The 24,058-nt window shown below is 47.3% G+C and overlaps 1 protein-coding gene and 1 long non-coding RNA gene across 2 annotated transcripts in view; one reads left to right on the top strand and one right to left on the bottom strand.

Annotated features, from left to right (window-relative positions):
• Positions 1-128: 128 nt before the first annotated feature.
• LOC120380435 lies at positions 129-22,941 on the top strand. The gene is made up of 2 exons (XR_005587773.1): positions 129-288; positions 20,489-22,941. It is a non-coding gene; the product is annotated as an uncharacterized LOC120380435 (long non-coding RNA).
• KCNS1 (potassium voltage-gated channel modifier subfamily S member 1) overlaps positions 1,928-24,058 on the bottom strand; it is a 28,775-nt gene continuing 6,644 nt past the window's right edge. Inside the window, exons 2-3 of the mRNA XM_039498190.1 lie at positions 21,846-22,838; positions 1,928-4,575 (exon numbers count right to left, since the gene is read on the bottom strand). Of these exons, the coding sequence (XP_039354124.1) occupies positions 4,120-4,575; positions 21,846-22,811 (1,422 nt within the window). The 5' untranslated portion in view covers positions 22,812-22,838 and the 3' untranslated portion in view covers positions 1,928-4,119. The remainder of the gene's footprint in view (positions 4,576-21,845; positions 22,839-24,058) is intronic.

The following is a 24,058-nucleotide window of genomic DNA, read 5'->3' as shown; positions in this document are numbered from 1 at the left end:
TCAAGCCCAACTCTCCACCAGGTGTGGCCTGCAGGGTTAATTGGACCTATCAGTGCCATTTTAACCCCTCAGGGCTGATGTGGGGTGAACACCCCATCACAGGCAGTTAGCACTGATACACCATCAGTTGCCATGAGTATATCGTTTCTGCTCCTGATTTTCGCCTATGCAGCAGGCACCTGACTAGTCAAACTCAAACACTGAGGCCCCCCCAGTCCTGCCCATGCTTCGCTATATGCACTGCAAATTATCCCAGGGAACTAGACAGACGACTGACAGCCTGCAGAGGTAAGCAAGTGCATAAATCCTGGCTGGGGCATTACACTTAAAACAAACCAAAGTCTTGGGTGTTTCAAATGCACAGAGAACTCCCAAGGGGTCGGATTAAAATGAGCTCCTGCACACAGCTCTGATTTTTCATTTATTTCTGAGCGCTAATAGTGGGCTTGTTTGGTTTATGCAGGTAATGTCCTTTACCAGTTTGTAACTGGCTTGTTTCCCATTCGCTCCATTGGCGAGCTGCATTTTCTGTGCCTTGACCTAAATCAGACGTGTCAGAACTGCATCTCTTATTGATCCTTGTTTTGAAATTCTGTTTAAGATGTTTTATGAGTAATTTCTTCTGCCTTATAGTTGGTTGGAGTGAACGGAAAATCTCTTACATGGGTCAACAGGCCAAATCCCTCCCTGGTGACTCTGCTGAAGTCAATAGAGTTACACCAAGGATCAATGTGTGTGTGTCCCTGAGTGTTTTTAATTGCTTCTGTCTGTGTTTGTTCCTGTTTGCTCCTGGCTGTCAGGGCACGGATCAGCTAGGAGTCAGGCTAAAATTTAGTCACGGCAGTCATGGGTTCCGTGACTTCTACAGCTTCAGGAGGTGGAGTCGGGACTGTGCACCCCTGCCCTGTGACTGGGCTTGGCTGGAACTAGGACCCTGCAGCCCCAGCCCTGTGGCTTCTCCTGGGGGCTGCAGCCGGGGCCATGTGCCCAGCCCCGCGGCTTCTGTCAGAGGCTGCAGCCGGGCCACACACCCCTGTCCCGCAGCTGCAGACAGCTCTGGAACCGGGGCTGTGCCCCCGCTATGGCGGGAGGCTCGGCCTGTCAGTCCCCTCCGTGGGACTCCATTCCTCCCCCATACCTAGCCCTGCCTCCCCCCAATTATTTTTAGTAAAGTCACGGACAGATCACAGGCAATAAAAATTCACAGAGCCCGTGACCTGTCTGTGACTTTTACTAAAATTACCCGTGACTAAATCTTAGCCTTAGTGATGAGTTTTCAGGGGATACTAGAGAACTGATGTCTTTGTTGCCCTGGCACCACATCCCAGCCCTGAGAAGTGGAGGCAACTGGGAAAGGGACATTGTAGAACTGCACTGGGGCGAGGGGTGTGGCAGGTCCGGATTGCAGAGGATGGGCTGCGTTGCATGCTGGAGCCCAGGAATGGAATAGCAGTGGGGTACAGGTCAGAAGTGAGGGGCATCAGCAGAGTTGGGGGCAGGGAGTCAAGGGCTGGAACAGCACAATCAAGTTAGCATTTTCTCAAGTAATGTGCTGGTGAAAGGTGCAGCCTGGCAGAGCCTCAAACTCTGCTAAATGCACAGACAACCAGTGTCTGAACTTCCCCCACCCCCATCAAGTGCTCTCTTCCTTCTGCCAACGTGTCTCAATCTTCCTTAACCCACAGGAACTGCCTCTGGGATCCCCATCCACATTCAGGGCTTAGCCTCACTGAGGGCTGGAACTGCAATCCCCCCCCTTCCCCCCTCGATTTCCTATCCATTAGTGAGCTGGTAAATCGGAGGCCACACACAGTAGTCGATGGTTTCTTGTTTCAATCTGGGGTCAGTCAGATCACTCACTGTTCTGGAGCTAGCACCCAGCTCAGCTCTGCTAAATGAGAAACTGCTGTAAGGAATGGGGGGGTGCAGGCGCATTAAGGGACGATCACCTGTGCTTGCGAGCAGGGGTCAGGAGGGAGACAGTAATGGTGCAAGAATGTGCTGGGCATCTTAGATTCTAAAAGTTAGGGATAGGAATGAGCAAAACAAGGCCTTGGCTGCGTCTAAAAATGTGACTCTGGAACCCAAAATGCATCCCGGCAGAGATCTGGGGATGGATGTTAGCCACTCTCTGTATGCAGGTGTGTGGCGGGGAGCGGAGCAAGACCATGCGACTGAGGAGTTTCAGGGGCATGGCCAAGGGGGCCAAGAAGGTGTTTGAAAAGCCTTGGAGGGTAACAGAATTAGAAAGGACTGGAGCACATCCAAGGAGGCAAAGGAGGGCAGGGGAGAGCAGGGGGGAGGGTCAGTAAGAGATGGCTGAATTTGGAACCAAACCTAAGTGTGGAGATTTCACAAGCCCTGCCCAGACACAGCAGAATACCCTGTCCAGCAGATCAGAGCATTGGGGTTTTGTTTCACTATGTAACTAACCTGCAGCAGTCACTGCACACAGCAGAATGGCCAGTACTCTGCAATTTCGCCAGAGGTAGGAGGCTGTGAGAACGAAGGCAAAAAACCCATAGGGATCATGGAGCATGTGTCTAGGTACAGGCCATGGTTTATCACTCTGCTTTAGAGCATCCTGCATACAGCAAGGACATCATCTCTTCTTGCTACGTCTGTCAAATCTCTTGCAAAGCTGCTCTCTCCTGGGCTTTCCTATCAGAGCACTGGCAACCTCTGCCAACAAACACACTCTCTCCACCTCTCTTGGGGCAGATTTGGTGTGAGCAGTGGGTTTGCTGGCTGTCTGGCCAATGCACACCATGCCTGTTTCACACAGGGTATGCTATGTGGCTCAATGCCAGGCTGGGGAACATGGAGTCCAGGCTGGGGAATGCTGGCAAACATGGAGTCATCTCACAGACTTACTGAGATCTCTCCTAGGACTTCCCACGTGGTGCCAGAGAGCCCAGGGCAAACCCAGCCTTCTGCCTCTCCCCAGAACATTGCACCTTGGGGGATGACGCTCTGAACACAGCAAGTGTTGTGACTGCATGTCACTAATGAAGGCAAATGCATGCGCTGAGATGAGGGTCCTTCCAAGGGCACCCGAGGATGATTCCAGCTTCAGCTATACACTGGGAGTAAAACAGGACATCCTATGTAATTCTCTCTCTTTCTCTCTCTCTTTTCCTGGTATGCCCCTCACCATGGTATCTAGGCCCCATTAACTTTATCACCCTTATTTTTCCTCTTTATTCACTGAAAGGATATGACCGGCTTAGGCTCTTCCCAGGACTGAAACTGTAAGGAGGATGGGACCCAGCGTTTATATCAGCCCTGGCTGCATACCCACAAGGCAACGAGCCAGGTCTGGGGTGGGCTTATTCATCACACCCCAGTGCTGCACAGAAGACATTGTGAGGCCTTGAATTCCACCCCCACCCTCCGGGCAACTTTCTCTGTTGTGAACACTATTGCAATTTGGATTTCACTTCTTCTCTAGGGGTGGGCAGGGAAGGGGACTAGGGGCTGGGCATTAACATTATGATGGACAGCGACAGAACGTTAGGCTGCAGGACGATTGCCCTTAGCTAATCAAGGAGCCGTTCCTGGAAGCTAGTTGGATACATTGAGGTCTCCCTGTTTCTTCCGTTGGTTTCCTTTTCTAAGTCCATTATATTTAATTCCAAATTTCCTGGCACCTGCTTATAGGTCATTTGGAGGGGCACTGACAGCATTGCCATTAATACTGTAAATACGGTAATTCAAGAAGTGCCCAGATGGATACAGCTGCTGTGTGCTGTCCCACTCAAGATGACAAACAGCTGGCATCTGATGGGCATACTGCTTTGAGCCCTTGGCTCTGAATGGCCCTGGCTCGGCAGAGGATAAAGTCCAACATTGTGCGGAGTGCTAAGGGAGGCCAGATGGACGTCCGGAGAGTTTGGGCACCACAGAGTCACTCTTGTTCTAGTTCTGGTAGCTTCATCGTCCTGGCAGAAGGACAATTCACTGCATGAGCAGCATCTGCAGTCTCTGCTCCTGTTCATTTCCCATGAGAGAGTTGGTGAGGGGAGAAGGGACAGTTCCATAAAAAACAGATCCTCGCTGCCACGTGTCTCCAGGACAGAAGGTACCAGAGAGGAGCCATGTACACTAGCCTCAGTGAGGTCAGTGAGCAGGAAGGGTGTCTCTGGTCAGGTCATGGAAATCCTCTTTGCCTCCCTCCTGGAAGGCTTCCCCCAGAGCCTCTGAGCCATGGTTCTGGCTGGGATAATTCTCAGAGTCCTTGGGCTCCTTCTTGTCGCTGTTCCGCACAGCAGCCTCGAGGGCCTTCTGCCTGCGGTAGAAGTGGGAGAACTTGTTGAAGATGATGGTGATGGGCAGAGCGACCACCAGGATCCCACCCAGAATGCACCCCGAAGCTGCCAGCTTGCCGGCCACAGTCACCGGCACCACGTCGCCGTAGCCCACAGTCGTCATGCTGACTGTCCCCCACCACCAGCAGGCAGGGATTGTGTCGAAACCAACGTCCTCTTCCTTTTCCGCTGTGTAGGCCACTCCGGAGAACACGGAGACTCCCACCGCCAGATAGAGCAGCAGGATGCCCACCTCTCTGTAGCTGTGCTGAAAGGCAAAGCAAAGGGAGAGTCAGCAGAGGCCCTGATGCTGTCTACAGGGCCAGAAAACAAGACCTAATGAGCATGAATACAAACCAGGCTTGCTTCCGACATGCCTCCCGCTCACACCCTAATATTCCGACTGGCTCTCCTGCCTCATGTTCATTCCCTGGAACTTTGCTCTTTGCCTTGGTGTCACACGGGAAGGCAGGAATCCATTCCACCGAATTAGAACTAGCAGTCTCTCTCCCTTCACCCTGGTGTGTGGGCACCTTAAATGTTCCAGTAGAGGATTTCAGGTTCCCACCATCAGGGGAAAAGGCATTTCTTTGGGAATGTGGGAAGCCAAGCTAGAGACAAAATTCTGCACTTGTTGGGTGGGGGGAGCTTCGTTGCTATTCTAATTGTTTGCAATTAGCAGTCTTGAGCCAGCTGCTGAGTAGAGTGTTCATTTGCCGTCTGTCCAAGAGCTGGCACCAGTTTGAGCTACATATATGGGCAACTGAGGCTCCCTGAAATCCATACCCTGCTGGGGCACTTCTCTGGGTCTGACTCAAGCTGCACTGCTGATTCCCATTCTGCCTATTGCATGATCAACCAGCAATGCCCTGGCCGTTTCCAGTGGGGTTTCCGTGAAGGAGGAATGAACCAGGGAGGGACCAGTGACTCCCCTGCCTAGTGCTCATGGAATTTCTGCACTGAGCTACTGGAGTCCAAATGGCCCGAGTGTCCACTGATGCTTTAGACTAGACTCTGGTTTGTATGCAGCTGAGATGTGAACCTGTCTGGGGTCTGTAGCATACGTCAGGGACACAATTGATTTCCCAGTAGCAAATCGATATCTGTCATTGTCTTCTCTTTCACCACTTGTAAGCCTGCATTCATAATAGGAAGGAAGCACCTCCATGGAGCCAGATGCCAGGCAATGAGCAAGGCCCTGCCAGCAGCCATACAGCTCAAGGGAAGGGCATGAGCCAGGCAAGTCTAGTGTGGTTTTCTCTCATCATTTGTCACTGCCATTTTGTGGGACGCTTGTCTGGGAGCCCGCTGACAATTCTTTGTACCCACTCCATACCACCAGGCCCCATGAGGGATGGATCCATCCTTCTGGCAGAAGAAAATTAGAGACAGTGTGTCACCATTGCTAAGTTAGTTTCCTGGGGAGCACAAGGGGTGATCAAGGTTCAAGGCTGGAGCCCTGTTAATTCCCCAGGCCGAGGGTTTGGTTTCATCAGCACGGTTTGGCAATGCTCCTGGCACTGCTGCCACATTCGGGCAAAGAGGAGCCAAGGACAAGGACTCTTCTGCTCGGCAACTGCCATGTGGAAGTCTCAAGACAGGCTGCTGTGGGCAGGGAGTCTTGCACATGCACCAACCACTCTGAGCTGCTGTCATGCCAACAGGTCTGTCGTGTGTCAATCTGTCAATGTCACTGCTGCATGTTGCGCTGTCACATGTCAGGTGGGGAATAGCAGGCACGATTCATCAGAGGGGAGGACGTACAGTCACGTGGGCTGAACGAGAGCAATCGGGCAGCCTGCTATTTATAGGCAGGGGCTCAGTGACAAATCGGGAGGGACAGTGGCATAGTGACAGCAGCATAGTGACAGCATATGGAAGGCAAAACACAGAGCAGTGCAGACAGCTCAGAGATACAGATCTCCTCCTACACAACATGGAGACAGAAGGTTGTGAGGGGAGGCTGCTACAGGAGGAACTAATCAAGACACAAGAATCCAGAGGTCAATGCAGCAGAGAAGGGGTTACAGGAAATAAAATCTCTGGATGTGTATGTAATTTACACCTGGAGCTAATGGGACGCAGCCTCCTGAATCAATACTATGCTCTAACCATTTTATAGCAATCATTACTTTACTTTCAGCTTCTCCTCCTCGGCCTTTGGGGAGCAAACAAAAAACAGTTTACAGTGTGGGGAAGAGAGGAAAAATATTCTTCCCAGCAAAGCTTCTAAATAGAGGGGCTTCCCACTCCTTCCCCCATCACCCCTGCTAATATAGTCTCCTCTAATTACACTTGGACACATTCTCCTTTTATCTTGGCAGGACTCTGGATATCCTCTAATGGGAAGTTTCTTCCCCACTGAAATAATTTTCTTGTGGCATTGGCAGGAGGGGAAGCCTTGTGTTCTTGGGCAGGAATAGGAGTGAGGGGGATTGCCCCTAGCAAGAGAAGGGCTGTTTGCTTTAGAAACACCCCATCCTACTAGGTCTTGGAGAAATGGCTAATGAGAGCTGTACTGACTGAATTGATGAACCCACTTTGCTCTTCTAACTGAGGCTGGTAACATCTTCAAACCTTTCGAATAAGCTCATGCTTTTGGTGGAGATTTATTTCTATTCCCATAGTAATGTTTGCTGTATGATCCCAAGGGGAGGTGACAGGCAGAGTGACAGCTTCTTCCCTTAACAACCTCCTTCCTTAAACATGGGCAGGCTGCTTTTGACAGAAGCATGTCATCTGTTGTCACTTACCGGCCCCCAGGGATAGTTATCATGCACTGATCTGGAGTCCTTTCCTGAGTCATGGTAGATCAAGGCAGGACAGGAAAAACATGGAAATCTTTAGAGATGGGATGTTTTCTACACGGCTTGTTTACACAAGGAAGTCACACTGGTATCACTTAAGGTGTGAATTTAAACTGATAGTTAAAGGTGTACCAAAGGCCATGTGGGCACTCATTTCAGTGTAAGAGTGGTTTAGCTTAAGTCAATTGGAAACAGGTTTCACTGAACAGAAATAAAGCACTTTCCTAGCCAGGAGAACTATATGGCCAGCAGAGTTAAGGACATGAGTTTTTCCCCAAATATATTAGGAACAAAAAGAATCCTAACAATGGCATTGATCCATTACTAGATGGAAATGATGGAATTATCACTAATAATGCAGAAAAGGCAGAAGTGTTCACTAAATATTTCTGTATGGGGGGGATGAAGAAATGATGTTATCATATGATAACTCCTTCCATACTCTGTAGCTGCTGTTTAACATCCTCCTAAAGTTAACCCTTTGTAAATCAGCAGACCCAGATAACTTACATCCCACAGTTTAAAATAAGATGGCTGAGGAGTTCACTGGATCATTAATGTTGATTTTCAATAAGTCTTGGAATACTGGAGAAGTTCCAGAAATCTGGAAGAAAGCTAATGGTGTGCGAAGATTTTAAAAAGGTAAATAGGATAACCCAGGTAATTTTGCCTCTGTATTTGGCTCTGTGACTATTGTGTCCAGTTCTGATGTCCACAATTCAAACAGGACGTTGAAAAATTGGAGAGGGTTCAGAGAAGAGCCACAAGAATGATTAAAGGATTAGAAAATCTGCTTTATAGTGATAAACTCATGGAGCTCAATCTATTTAGTTTACCATGGAGGTCCAGGGGTGACTTGATTACCATCTCTAAGTACCCACATGGGAACAAATATTTGGTTCAGTCTAACAAAGATATAACATGATCCAATGGCTGGAAGTTGAAGATAGGCAAACTCAGCTTGGAAATAAGGTGCAAACTATTAACAATGAGGGTAATTAAACACTGGAAACATTGCTTTCTTTGCTGGCTCTCTCTCACACACACAGCTCGCCTATCAATCCCTGAGCCTCTGCATGTGAAACCATTCCTAGGGCAATCCCTCAGACCACATGGCTTTGTCTACAGTTAAAAGTTATCTTGACATAGCTACGATGCTTAGGGGTGTGAAAAATTCACACCAGAGTTGTTGTTATGGTGATCTAACCCTCCATATAGACACAGCTAGGTCCTAGCTACTGCTGCTTGCAGAGGTGGATTACCTACAGCAATGGGAAAACCCCTTTGTCGCTTCAGGAAGTGTCTACACATGGCGCTACAGTGCTGTACATGTGCTGCTGCAGCACCTGTAATGTAGACATGGCTGTAGCCCTATTCAGGCTTTGCAAACAGGGATTTCCCTACACCCCACCCTGAATTTCCCCAACACCCCCTTCAGTTTTGTGAATTAGTTACATGCAGTGTTGCCAATTAGTGATTGTTTGGGAATTTGAATTGAAATTGATACATTAATACATACTTTAAAAGCATATAAAGTGTATGATAAAATACGTGTATCTGAAAAAGTATAATAGATTTGAAAAGTATGAACATAGACTAGCTTCCTTATACAGCTTTTGTGTTTATGACGATGTCAGTGCATTCATTTCAGTGATGTTGGCCAAATTATGATTTGTAAACAAAGTATAAATGAGCTCTCCCTGACAGCTAGTTATGAGCTGGGGGGGAAAGGCTTCAAGACCAGATTGCATTTACAGTCACACCTAATCTACCTAGGTATCCAGCAAACAGAGCTGTGTCACCCATGTGATAGATTTTGGCTGGGTTGGGTTACAAATCACTTGAGAGAGAGAGAGAGAGAGAGTGTGTGATTAAATGTTGTTTTTCTTATTGTATGAGTAAAGGACAGTAGAACTGTACTTAGCCTGTGCTGATTGAGGGCATCAGGAGAGAGGGTGGGGACAGATGTTTTGCTTGATGGTCTGTCTGAGTCACAAGTACTATTTGACCTGCCCCCCTCCACTGTTTAAAGACAGAGCTGATTAGGCTCCATAGATAGTCTTTTGTTTTGTTAAGTGACCACTACAGCTGAAATCACTGATAATCAAGTCTAAATGGAAGAGAGGGCCCAGTCTGCACTAGCAGCAAGGTTCCCCCCCTGAGAGCTCATCTGAAATCACTGTGAGCTGGGTGGAACCTCAAGAGACATGTGAACAAACATGGGTTTGGCATCGTACTTTTTATTTAAGCAAGAGATACCACCCACTACAAACTGGAGGCCAATGTTAAGTGCATTGTCACTTGTTCATCCTGAAGTTGAACACTGGTTCCGAACAAGACCAGCAAATGCTCACTATCTTTCTGCAAGAAACTCAACTGACTGGCTAGAAGCATATGGTGCAACAGTGAAAGACTCAACAGTTGAAAAAGCGAAGACCTCTCTCACCACATTCAAAAAAATTTTCATACATGGCTGATGAATGCACTGATGCAAATGGGCAAGTATTAAGTCATTGTGTATGTTATCTTGATGTCAGAAGTAGGCCAGTAGATGCATTTCTAGATGTTCAAGTTATAGAAGACATAACGGCTGCATCTGTGACAACCCACCTCTTAAAAGAGTTAAATGCTTGTCAATTGGAACCCAAACAGATGGCTGCTTGTGCATTTGATGGAGCTGCAAACCCCTAATCTCTCCTATACACACTGCAGAGGCCATCTACTCCAACTAGCACTAGTACAAGCTGTGGACCCTTCAAAAGACATTTAAAAAGCTATAAATTTAATGTCTTCATTATATTCTTTTTTCAGCAAGAGTCCAAAAAGACTGAATATCTTGGAAAATATAGAAGATTCACTGGGACTGAAGTTCCAATTAATCCAATCTGCGAAAACCCTCTGGCTTTCTCATGAGCGATCCTTGGCTGTTGTCTTAAAATTACTCCAGCCATTATTACTGACTTTGGAAAGTATCTACCAAGATGGGATGGATCTAAGTAGTGAGGCTGGTGGATTACTTTTGCTACTACGTTCAGAGAAGACTATTGACATACTCTCTCTTGTAAGTATACCATTGAAACCACTTGGGTCATTAAACAATGCCATCCAGGCAACTGCTACAACAATAGTAGATCTTTGTCTACATTTGGATCAATCAGAGAGCTATCCATTGAAAAAGTACTGGAAGAAGCAAAGACTTCAGTCCAGAAGTTGACTAATGAAGGCATTTATATTGAATCCTTAAGTGAAGAGGACAAGAAGTATTTAAGACAACTGAAAAAGTACACAGATTTTATTCTTAAAAATCTACAGCAGCAACTTCTAGATTCTACTCAACCTCTACATAGCTTTTACAGATCTCTGTCCTATAAAACACTGACAGTTGAGTGAAGTGAGGCACTACCAGCAATGGGGCTGCCATGTGCTCAGGACAGAATAGAAAATTTGAACACAGAGTGGAATATCATACGACAACTGAATGAAGATTTGACTTCAACTTCTTTTTTATCATCACTAGTGGGTGGACCCGATCTTTATGCTATGTTTCCTGGGATGAAAGAAGTAGGAATTCATCTGTTGCTACTCCTAGTCACAACAGCTACAGTTGAGTGTTCTTTTTCATCATTGAATAGAATTTTGTGTTCTGAAAGAAGTCGCCTTCTGCCTGATCATGTGAATGAACTAATGAGCATATCAATTGAAGGAATGGAAGTACTGGACACACGTGAAGCCACCAAAGATGAATGCATTTCATTCAAGAAGTTCATTAATAACAGAGTTGTGCAAAATTATAACAAGAAACCAAGAAGGATGTAGATGTTGTGCTTCATAGAATGCTTGAGTAGCCATCTTTAATTTGTGTGATGATTTCAAAACATGCGTTAAATCTAATAAAATGGTCATGAAACAGTTTTCAGTTTTTACTGTGGTGCCATACAGCCCACCTTCACCATCATGGTCTCACCCCTAATTGGCCCTGACCCCCCCCCATAAATTTGAACACCCCCACCCCTAATTTCAATTCCTGGGGAAAACACTGTTTGCGACATGTCCCAATGCTTTGGACACTTGCCTCCTATTGTTTCAGTTATCAAAAAATAAAGAAGTATTTAATTGCTCCTTCCATGTTGCCTGAATGAAGGGTGCTTAGGCTTTAACCAGGTCTGTAAAATTTATAGATCAGAGAGCTGCTGAATGGCATCTATTAACACGGGGCAGGCAAACGTTTCGCCTGAGGGCTGCATCGGGTTTCAGAAATTGTATGGAGGTGCCACCCCAAACAGCCACGTGTAGCCCGGCCCCCACCCCCATCTGACCCCCCCCTGCTTCTCACCCCCCTGGGACCTCTGTCCCATCCAACCCCCTGCTGTCTGTCCCCTGACCACCCCGGACCCCTGCCCCTAACTATCCCCCGCCCTATCCAACCACCCCTTCTCCCTGACTGCCCCCAGAATCCCTGTCTCCATTCAACCTCCCTATTCCCCGCTCTCTGACCACCCCAACTCCTATCCACACCCCCGGCCCCTGACCACCCCCCTCCACCGTTCCCTGCCCCCTTACCACGCTGCCTGGAGCACCGGTGGCTGGTGGTGCGGCTGCACCAGGACAGGCAGCTGCGCTGCCCAGCTGGAGCCAGCCACGCACTGCACAGCACAGAGCACCGAGTCAGGCCGGGCTCTGCAGCTGCGCCACTCCAGGAGCTTGCAGCCCTGCCGCCCAGAACTTTGCGCCGGCGGCGCAGTGAGCTGAGGCTGCGGGAGAGGAGGAACAGCAAGGGAGGGGCTGGGGGCTAGCCTCCCAGGTCAGAACGGTCCCGTGGGCCGGATGTGGCCCGTGGGTCATAGTTTTCCCACCTCTGTATTAACACTTTTCACCGTTAAACAAAATGAGATTAATCTCCATTTGCTTTTTTTCTCTTCCTGCTCCCCCTGAATCACACCTGCTCCCCCGATGCAAACACAGTCTCCAACTCTCCAAGCACCTCGCAGGCTGGGGAGTCACTCCCTCTCAGTCTTATTCAGTACTGCTCTTTCCTATGCCGATTTTTGTGTCAGTGAAAGGTGCTGACCTGACAGCCCCGGAATCGGTTTATTCATAAAGCAGCACTCACAGTCACAGTACAGCAGCATCCACCCCCAGCTACTCAGACTCCACACAGACAGCTCAACGTCGGCTAGCAATCAATGGTCTCAAAAGACCTGGCATTATCAGTATGGAAAACTGTCTCCCATCCATCACTCAAATGAGACCATCCATCACACGGACCAACGTCATCTCCAAGCTGTTCCGGGGCCTGAAACCAGCCAGAAACAAGTCAGAGAATCCTAGTCTGTCCAGATGTCCCTGGAAGTAAGCTAAACCGCCACTTGACTTCATAGGTGCTGGAACTAAGGGTGGCTTGAAGTGGTTTCCATTATATGCAGGGTTTACAGTTTGGTTCAATAGCTTTCAGCACCCCCATAATACAAATTGTTCCTGCCCCCCTGTTTGACTCCGTCTTTGATGCCTTACACACAAGAACAGAATCACTCCTAATGGGAGACTCACAGGATGCTCCTTGTCCTGTGAAGTTTACACACACACACACACACACACACACACACACACACACACACACACACACACACACACACACACACACACACACACACACACACACACACACACACTCTCTCTCTCTAAAGCACTAGATAGTAGCTAAAACAGAAGCAATTCCCCTCCCTTCCCACTCACCATCCTGAATTGAGCACTGGGGAGGTGTTTTAAGGCCTTTGCCCCACACAATTCAAAGAAGACGGAGAAGAGACAAAGTGTCCCGTGGTACCTTATAGACTAACAGATGTATTGGAGAATGAGCTTTTGTGGGTGAATACCCACTTCGTCGGATGCATGGAGAAGAGAGACACTGGCTCTGCCTTGTTCAGGTCTCCAAACCAAAGAAGAGGCGATGCCAGCTCTTACTGTTGTCACTGAGAAGAGAGTGCATCGGATTCCGAACTAACACAGAACTGGAAAGGACTGGATGAACCGCCACCAGCGAGACAACAGTCACTCCCCCACCCCATTTCTGCCTCTGCCACAGGAAAAGAAGGGTTTCCATGAAGTGCTGAGGAATCCATGCCATTTCATGACTCCAGAGCCATACAGGTGATGGCATCGCTCATGTGTGTGTCAGTATCACATGTGCACAACAGAACTGCTCATTCAAATGGATCCTTTTATGCTCTGACTTTTAAAATCAGAAAATCAATGATAAGGCAACAGTGCAGAAACACCAGCTGGGACTGTGGAAGTGTGAGACTTCCCCTGTCATTTCATGCTGAGGAAGACTTTTGATCTGTTAAGACCAGTGTTCAGGCCCACAGGGTGTTGTGTTTCTCACTTGTACCTAAAATACAGCATTGTAGGCAGGTATCATCAGCTGCTGCAGAATCCCAGGACCCTAACCTCAGTCCTCAGAGGGTAAGCGCAGGAGGAAATGGCTTTTACACAACTGAGTTTTAAAATGTATTTCCTTGTGATCTGGAGCACAGAGAAGCAAGACACCAGAAAGCAAAGGGCCCTGATGTGTATTATTGCAGGTGTCTGTGCAAAACAACCAGACTTGCTTCTTAAGTTACAAAACACACCAGGCACTTCCCTAGTGTAGCTGTCACCCTAACTCTGTGCGGCTGTTTTGGAAACACCTTGCAATTGCAGTTGTCCCCCACTGAATTAGAGCAAACGATGGTTGCTCCTGTTCTACAATAACAACTGACCAACTCCATCTAGAGCCTGATCATGCTCTTCAATAACCAGGTCATGCTCCTCACTGCACCCCGGGCCTGCACAGTACAAACATGCAGCAGTTGATCTTACAAGGGGCTCATGATGTGCGTCCATGCCCTGGGAACAGGACCGAGTCTTGAGAGGGGTATAAATGAGGGGAAGAAAACACAGACCACCATGCTCATCTATGGTGCTGTACACGATAGAACCTATATCCAGCATCTGAAAGAGGGCTGAAGAAAGAGCAGATCCTGGTGTTAAATATCAAGTGCTGGGAATTACACAGCTGCCTTTACTGGGCCTTATTGTTAACAGGCCTTTGTGCACAGCCCTAGAGAATAACTCTTTCCAGCAACCTTGAAAACATGCATATAGGGCAAAAGCACACAAAAGACCAGATTTCACGGGTTGGGGGAACAGATTTCACAGTTCATGACTGTGAATTTGGAAGGGCCCTAATGATGGGTGATAGGAGAAGCCGGGAGGGTGACTAAAAGGGCAGATGGGTCAGTGATGGCAAGAGCTGATCAGGATTTTTCTGTCAACATTTTTGAATTTTTTCATTTGTTAAACAGAAGATGCCTTTTCCACAAAACTGAAATGTTCTGTGGGATGTCTGTTTGGCCAAAAAATTTCAACTTTCCACTGCAAAAATCAAAATGAAGAATGTCGTTGTGCATCAGGTTGACCTGAATCGATACATTTTGGTTGGTCAAACCAAACTGAAATGTTTGGTCAGTTCTACATTGAGCTACATGTACTTGAGCTACTGTAGTGCCTCATGCCACCCATTTGCCTCAATGGGCCAAGGTTGGACTACATCTCCCATGGTGCACTGTCATCTCCTCCCACCCCTGGTTGGACCACTGCGGGACATCACGAGTTACACCTGACCACAGTATATCATGGGAGATGTAGTCCGGCTAGGTAGGTTGGCCTATAGAGGGCAACGGGGACAAGAGTTACCCAACCTACATCTCCCATGAGGTACTATGACAGCTCAGAGAGACACAGATTAATGTCAAATCAAGACAACACCAAAACATTCATATTTCTGAATCTGAATTTTTCAGAATTTTCCATTTCATAAAACATTTCAGGATTGGAAAGTCAACAGATTGATTTGGGACAAAAACAAACGTTAAAATGTTGGAATTTCCTATAGGATGGAAATGCCAAAGAGCCCAGGAGGGGGACTGAAGAAGGAGGATTAATCTGAGATGGTTGAACCTCCAAAGGACTGGATTTTCTTTGCTTGGTGGTTTGAGCCAATTATGGCTTCTGAAGTGGTTTGTCCATCTGCTGGGAATGTGTAAAAACAACTACAACTCAGAAGGCTCAGGTCAGAAAGGCAAGACATTCTGGAAGCAGAAAGGATAGCAAGTGAAGACCTCCAAAACCAAATGAAACTGAGGAAAGAAATTCTGCCCCCATTAAAGTTGACAAGAGTTTTGTCATCGACTTCAGCAGGGCCAAGATTTCACCTTGGGAGTTGTGCACGCAGGGCAGATGGCAACCACTCTGTCTTCTAGCCCTGAGAGAAGGCGCTAAGCCCGTCAGTACAGCAAGGCCAACTCAGCAACAAGGAAGCAACTTCACTTGTTTTTCTTACCTTATATAAATTCACCCAACTGCTAAAAGGGACATGTTTTCAATGTGGGCCAGTACAGAGATGTGTGTGCAGGTGGATAGCCAGATGACAAAGCCCGGGGGCATGTTCTGAGTGCAGCAGTCCTAACTGCATCACAAAGTATTTTTGCGTGTGTTCATTTTATAGATAAGGTCATGGGCATAGTTTGGAGGAGTAGGGGGGCACTGCTCCCCACCCCCCAATTGCAAGCCTTGGGCAGGCACGGAATTTACCTCCTCGTGTGTGGCCTCACTGGCCTGACTGGAGCTGCCCCACCCCAGCGTAGAAGTCAAACTGTGCCTGTGGAGAAAGTACTGCTCATAACACCACGTTTTCAAAATGTGAGGCTAAAACTTAGGGTGTCTTCACTGCAGAGTTCACTCAGGTGATTGGCAACTGAGTCTGAGCACCCAAGTTAGCCTGGGCCTGGAGTGAGCAGCCGCACTGCAAAGCCCTACCTGAGTTACTGTATCTGCACTGTAACTGTACCACCCTCCAAGCCCCCTACCCTGTGTTGCTAGAACACTTGGGGACATATCCCATGTTTCTTTGTGCTGTAGTACGCTGAGCTGCGCTGATCCTTTCCCAGTGAATAGGGGGAGAACTTGTCTGACCACCTGGGCCCACGGGGGAAGTGTGGGTAGGCACTGGAGGGTTATCAGCACTCACATGAGTCAGCCTATGTTCTTGGTGCAAAGTGGGTAGGTTACCAACCTGAGAGTGGAACCTGGGCTATAACCCAAACCCCCAGCCAGGCCAGCTTACCTTGGTTGAAAGCACCATCAGACTCAGGTGAGAGGTTTGGGTGCGTGAGGATGCTTATGGGCAACACCTGAGTAAGAGCTTGAGCTAACTCTGCAGTGAAGACATACCCACAGAGATGGACAAAACAGGCATGAATCAGTGCAGACTGTGAATGTGGAAAACCAACTAACCTGGAGCTAAACATTAAGTGACTAAGAATTAGCTGAGTTAAGAGGTATACTTACCTGATGCTAGTCAGTGCGCCCAATGCCGCACGTGGGAGGGTTCCTGATGTAGTTCAGTAGCTTTCTGATTGTAACTAATACCGAGAGGTATATATGGAGATATACGTATCTCGTAGAGCTGGAAGGGACCCTGAAAGGTCAAGTCCAGTCCCCTGCCTTCACTAGCAGGACCAACTACTGATTTTGCCCCAGATCCCTAAGTGGTCCCCTCAAGGATTGAACTCACAACCCTGGGTTTAGCAAACCAATGCTCAAATCACTGAGCTATGTGACTGTACTTAACAGATTTTTTTGTGTGTGATGTGGCACCGGCCAACTTGATTTTCACCCATTGGAGGAAGGAAATCAGAATGTGGATGTTCAGGTGTCCAGAACTTCCATGGTCCAGATGAGAGAATAAGGAGGTTGATTCCACAGCAGGATACAAACAAGGCTTTGCTTAGGGTATGTCTACACTACCTGCCGGATCAGGTAGTCTAGATGCGATACATCGATCCCCGAATATGCTCGATTTTCAGGGACTTACCAACTGGCTATAAAACACTTGCTCCAGACTGGAACATAGCAGCACCTCCAATGGCCCTAGCCTGACAGCAATAATGAGAGAGAAATTGTTTATACATTTTTAAAGAGTATCTGTTTAGCCACTGGGAGTTATTGGAGGGCAAGAAAAGTAGAAGTCATGTGATTCTGTAACTCAGACATTTCAGTTTTACAAACCGCAGCCAGGACTAGAACACGGGGGCTTGAGGAATTTGAGATTGTCATGTTTGGAAATTGGCTTCTGCCTGTGCACAGTCATTTGTTTTTAAAATGCATTGCTCATTGGTAACTCCATAAGAACATGGCTGCTTCTAGTAAGTGATTGTTTGCAGGAGAGACTGTGGGTTTGGAAGAAATTACTATAGTCACCCCAAAAGCAGCTGCTTTAGAAGTCTCCCTACTAAGCAACTACTGGAGCTAAGCTAACTGGCACTGATGAAATCAGAGCCCTAAAGCCAGAGAGGTTTGCCCGTAACTGGGCTTCGCGTGAGTCAGGGTAGGGCTTTTTCAAAGAAGCACAAGATATTTTCTCTAATGCAATAAAGGAAAATCAAACCAAGCTCAGCTTCCATCTTAGGACACTAGGGTGAGGATACACATGAATAAACAAAAGGGACTGCAGTGTGAAGACTGGAAGTCGCTCCTTGGCATATTCTGTTGTGCCCATGTGGTATAAGACTCTGGAATCACAGTCCCTGCCCAGGCACAAGTGAGAATTAAGGGGAGGAAGGATGTTCTCCTGGATTGAGCGCTGGATTGAGACTTGGATGCACTTCCTGGCTTCCTGTGTGACTGCTGTAAATCTAGCCCTTTGTACTTGCCCAGGATACATAGGATCTAAAGATACAGATAGATGCCTACTGGGATTTACAAAAGCACCTGAGTTAGGCACTCCCACTGACTTTCAATGAGAGTTAGGCACCTCACCTGTATCTGAGAAGCATGATAGCTGCATCTAATATCATGAATTGGCCTTCCAAGCCTGATGGACTAATTAGAGCAGAGAGGTTCTCTGATGTTTGCTGCAACTGCTGCCTCACTGGCAGCATCTTCTGGAAGTCAATTTCAAACAGGCAGCCTCTTAGCAGCATGGAGTGCCAGGGACAATTGTTCAGAAAGAGTCAATAAAAATAAAAGAGGCTGGAGGGACAGAATAAAGTACAATAGCTAGGAGCAGACAATGAGGTGGGGGTGAAGCATGGCTGGGTCTGGCTTGTAGCAGATCCTCTTTCACGTGGGCCTTTGTCCCCTGGAGAGGCTTTGTCAGAACCAAGTGCTGGCTCCAAAGACCACAGAAGGCAATGGGAAGGTTCATTACTTTAATGGGCTTTGGATTAGGCCCTGGGTGATTTGATAAACATCCAGAGTCTCTTTACAATAAACAGCAGAAATCTCACTGCTCATGTCTCTGGCACTAATGCTAATCAGTCCACTTGCCAAAGATACCAACTCCCTACTTCCCTCTTATGTCAATGGGCTTTCATTCCTCTGATGCTGTATGCTCTTGCAGAAGGGAGGAAGATGTTAACAATACTTTGTAATTTACATGCCCAGCAAAAAGAAACTTAAATCTGATGCAGCGGTTTGGTGTTTTCAGTGAGATTTCAATCTCTCCCAAAGTAGATCAACAGAGACTTTGCTCAGCATCCTTCAGCAAATCAGTAGCTCAGGCTGAGTCAAAGCCCAGGAAAATCCTAGTTCCCCAGGCTTCACCCCTGCATAACATACAATCAGCTTGTCAGTCCCAGCTCTGTTGCGCTATCATTCACACTTAGCTGCAACACAGAGTTCAGGGAGCCTTTCCCACATGTACAGCTTTATTGGAATTCTGCAACCAAGAAAGTAACAATTTTACATTATGTTTATAGCCATCCTTTGCCAGATTCCTCAGCTAAATGCTCACTTTTGAGACAGGTTTTCAGAATGAAATGGAATTGTTTTATCTACTTATGTAACAAGAACAACTATTACTTTAGAAACAGAAATCTTAAAAAACACTTGAAAACATGGGCCTTAAGACATGTGTTGTGTTTCAGGCCTTTATAACATGTTTGATTTTAAAAATCTCATTACTTTTCAAGTGTGCTGGTCCATGTAGGGGGCCTCTCAACCATACACTGCAGAACCACATATGGTGATCATAATATAGGTCCGTGGGACCCTGGCACTAACTATTTTTGTCTCTGTGCATGTCCAAGAATTAGTCTTCCCAGTTTCTCAGGTTTTGCAGCCATTCCACCACTGTCAATCCAGTCCTCCTGACCCCAGGCCGGTTTTGGGGTGTATGCAGTGCTGGAGTGGCCACAATACTGAAAAATAAGAAATGAAAAGAGTTAAAAGCCAGAGTGATACCCCATATATCCCTAGGAATTCCAGGATTTATTATTTGTATTGCAGGGGGGTCTATGAGTCCGACTCATGAGCCAGGGCCCTATTGTGCCAGGTGCCATATAAGTGACAATTTCAGTTCAGATTTGAATTCTAATATACCTCTACCCCGATAGAACGCTGTCCTCGGGAGCCAAAAAAATCTTACCGCCTTATAGGTGAAACCGCATTATATCGAACTTGCTTTGATCAGCTGAAGTGCGCAGCCTCCCCCGGAGCACTGCTTTACTGCGTTATATCCGAATTCGTGTTATATCGGGTCACATTATATCGGGGTAGAGGTGTACCTTCTTGGAAGGTACTATCTCCTTGGCTAGAGATGATAAAGGGCATACAATAGACATTCACAGATATTTAGGAAAATAAGGGTACATGGTGCTGACAAGATAATATGGGGTGCATGGGATGGTCATTTTGTATGACTAACAATGGAGACCAGACCTTTGAAAACAACTCTTTGCAGAGGGGCCTATCAAGAGGGAATGAGAGAAAACAAGGGGGGGAAGTCTGATAAATTTGCACTGGTGAACTAGTCATATTGACAAGGATATAGGAGGATCAGCAGTATGTGTGTTTCTGTGGGAGTGGAGGCAAATATGCATAGCCTCACTCTTTGATAGCAAGGAATCTATGAATTTTTGTTTTATGAATTTTTTTTTTACATAGCTGCCAAGAACGGGAGAAAAATACAGGTTGAGATTAATTGGTATCTCCATTAGCTTTCTAAAGATGTATTTGCTGTCCGACAGTAGGTGGGGTGGGCAGTATAGTTATTCCCCCAACTCTCCTGGGATGTGGTAGGTTAGTTGTCTATCATTTTGCTGGCAAAAGGGGAGTAGGACTGTTTCTCTGAACAGTAACCAGAAAGACAATGAAGTGTGTCTGCAGGTAAAGAGAACAGCTGCATGGGACTTAGGTGCCTCTGTCTGGCATGTGGGCTGATGGGATTCAAAGGAAAGGTTTTGGCCACAGTGCCCAATATGGAATTTTTTTGACAGTAAGAGTCTCTACTGTTTAGACTATAGATGATTGCTATTATGATTGTTTCTATTGCAGTACTGCTTGGGAGCCAGGCAAGTGGGGAGCGGGCCTTGAGAAATTACAGCAGGATTGAATTGACTGGGCTGGGGATCAGCAGCTGCTATTTATGTGGAGGTGAATGGAGAATGGCAATGGGGGAACTGATATGGCCAGGAGGCGAGTGGAGACTGTGTTAGGGTTGGAGATTTCGGCCTCATGAGGGTCCTTATACAAACACTAATAGCAGGGTTTGTAATGACCTCCGAAAACTCTTCCCCAGCCCCCATCAGTTCACTGGATAGTAAAGAGCTGCATACCTGCTGTAGAGGGTCCCTAGTCTGTAGACTCCTCTTCCTGCCAGACTTGCTTAACCGCTGTCTCTTCTGCTGTGTCTGAATCCTGGTCCCCTCAAAGAGATCAAGTGTCTCAGGCATCTCCCAGTCTGGACCTGTCCCGCTGGCCTGCTCAGGACAGGGTGCTAGTGTTCTCCAGCTCAGCCCTCAGAATTGCACCCTGAGAGACTACAGACTGTGCAGAAGGGAAAGTGCCTAGAATTCAGTCCTGCTCTTTGTCAAAAAGCTACGTTTTCTGCCTTGATCTGGGCCTATTGTTGTGTCCCAGGCCCTGTTATACTGGATGCACCTTCAGTCTTTTGGCCTTCTCGTGGCACCTGCTTGCCACTCCAAGCAATGCCCACCTCAGCCAGTCACTCAGACCACTAGAGCATTGCAAGCAACTGAGCAGAGCTGGCCCAGGATCTCCTCATCTCCTAGAAGAGGGACACCAATGCTTGAGCGTTGGCCTCGGGCGAGCTGGCAGCATGCTCCTAGGAAGGCTCCCCCCTCAGCCATGCTGGAGACAGAAGTAGAATGAAGCTGAAGAAGCTGGGTTTGGGGAGTAGGTCGCACAGCTGAGCTCCATGGTGCGTGCCGTATTATTAGAACATTAAGTGGCTTCTGGCTAGCTTGGCCCCTGTGCGGCTTGTAGAACACACAGGCCAGATGAACCCAGGAACTATTCACACCACGGCTCTATTATACCTGTGCTTTCTGACCACTCTGGTACTGCATTGGCAGAGACTGGCATGGTGGAGTACCACATGGCCATTAGCTTTCCTTGAAGCATGTCTACAAATTCAAGTGTGAATGCCTGTGTGTGGATGTAAGGTGCTACAGGCATTCTAAGGGGAGCACACAGTGCCTAGCATGCCAGATTTTTCTAATATACTGCAAGGTTTTTGACATTACCCTAAGGAACCTTCCAGATTCTATGAGCTGGGACCCCAGTGGAAGTACTGTAGATACCTCTACCAGCTACATCTTATTGAAATACCAAACGTATCTTTCACACCTAACCACCACAGCGATAGATAAGGACATAGAGCAGCGTTTACCTTCAAGGTGGCCCCTAGCGACCTCAGTCCAGTTGAATGCCGAGCCAGCTTCAGCACCCGGAATATCCTCATGAGCCGGAACACCTGCACCACCTTGCCCAGGTTCCCCAGCTCTGAGTCACTGCCCAGAGTCACATCCACCAAGAGGGTGATGTAAAAAGGCAGCACTGAGACAATGTCAATCAGGTTCAGCGGGTGCTTGAAGAACTTCTTCAGGTTGGGCGCAAGAAGCAAGCGGGAGGACACTTCAAAGGTGAACCAGGCGATACAGAAATACTCCAGATTGTGCAGGACAGGATCATCTAGCAAGTTGTCATCCTCATCCAGTACCTGGTACTCGGGCATGCTGTGGATGCACATGGTGGCTATGGAGACGAGCACCACACTGATGGACACAAAGCTGAAGAGTTTGCTGGGGATGGAGTAGCCTGGGTTCTCCATGGTGAGCCAGAGGCGCTTACGCAAGGTGCCGCAGCGCAGAGTGCTGTAGCGGAGCAGGTCGTGGTTGAAGTCAGAGATCTCGTCAGGGGATGTGTCCACGCTGCTGACCTCGCTCTCCTCGTCCCAGTTGTAGTGCCGGCTCTCCAGCTTACGCTCATGGTAGCGGTAGCTGCAGCAGGAGTCCAGGAAGAACTCGTTGATGCCCCAGTACTCTATTTCCTGGCAGAAGGAGAAAACGCACAGCTCATCCATGACATGCAGCTTCCCGGTCTGGTAGAAGTGCAGCACATATAGGAAGAAGCCTGGGTTTCTATCAAAGTAGAACTCCCTGGCGCTCACATCGTAGTCATCACAGAGCTGCAGGATGGACTCCTCAGAGTCGCAGGATAGCAAACGCCCCAGACGGGTGTTGGGGAATTTAGAGAGCGCACTGGAGCTGAGCCTTCTTCGCAGACCCCCAACGTTAATGTTGATGACATCGTCCTCAAAATCAGGATCCCAGTAGTTTAAGGTTTTGTTGACCATGATCAGTGCAGCTGCTGCTGGTTCAGCCTGTAGATAATACACAGTGCAGTTGAAGTAAAGAGGTACAGTCTCTTTATACAGTGGTCTTAAAAAATAAAGTACAGTTCATCTAAAAGTCATGGGCTAGATACATCCTGGGTGGCAATGGATTAATTTCTCCATTAAAGATGATCTGCAAGGGACTTAAAAATTGAGAGATTTTCATAATGTTACCCAGAAGGCCTGAAAAGATATCCCCCCCAGAGGTTCCTCCTCCCCTCCCCTCCTTTCTTTTTTACCTTCAAAATGTGAGCCTCCAGTTTTGTTGAGGGCTACTGAGACATAAGGGAGTTTACTGTGATCTCCAGCACCTTAACTGAAAGGATGGAGGTAATTCCCCTTTTCAAAGTGATAATTAGCAATTGACGTTATATACAGTTTATCCCCCCCCATCCCCCTGAAAAGAGTTTTAAACAGTATGACTAAAAAACCCTCTTCCTCTTGTAGATTAAAGTTTATACTGTCAGCTCTTGTAGCATCACCATTTCACCAATTGGAGAGCCTTACAGCCTTAAGAACTCGTTACTTTCTTATTAGAGCTGGTTGGGGGAAAAAAAAGTCATCGTCCATCAGAAAATAAAGTTAAATCAAAATCAGAATGTTTCATGGGAATGTGCCTATTTCAATGAAATTGTTGGTGGAAAATTTGCCACTAACATCAGAAATTATGAAAGTGAAGATATTAAAGTCATCTAGACACACTTTCAGAGGGATGGCTACCTGGCTTCTGCTTGTGAACTCAAAACTGTGCATCTGCCCTTTGTTGGTACAAAACACCTCTGGAATCTTTAAAAGATTCTGTAGGTATCAGAATCTGCACCCATAAAGCCCACTAGGGCAAATAGAATTTGCACACAAAATCCAACACTAGAATTCTTTCAAGCTCACATGCAGGGGTTTGCATTGCAAGATGCACACCACCCTATCTCAAAGCATTCCTTTGGTGGGATGGAATGGGACGGACAGGAGTGCTGGCCTCTTTGCCAACAGACATTAGACTGGTGCTTAGTTTCAGAGATTAAAATTTCTCCATGGACAGTTTCTCAGGGTTTTCCCTTGATGGTTTTGATCAGCCTGGTGTTAAAAAAAAAAAGTCCCTTTGCTCTTCTGCATCACAGTCACACGGTGAATTTCTCAAACACACAAGTTGCACAAAAACAAAACACACCACACACAGAGGCCATATACCCTGTGAAAGACTGGGCAGT

Source organism: Mauremys reevesii, linkage group 13 (assembly GCF_016161935.1).
Source record: "Mauremys reevesii isolate NIE-2019 linkage group 13, ASM1616193v1, whole genome shotgun sequence".
NCBI classification, from domain to species: Eukaryota; Metazoa; Chordata; order Testudines; family Geoemydidae; genus Mauremys; species Mauremys reevesii.
This window is presented reverse-complemented; position numbering and strand designations above follow the sequence as displayed.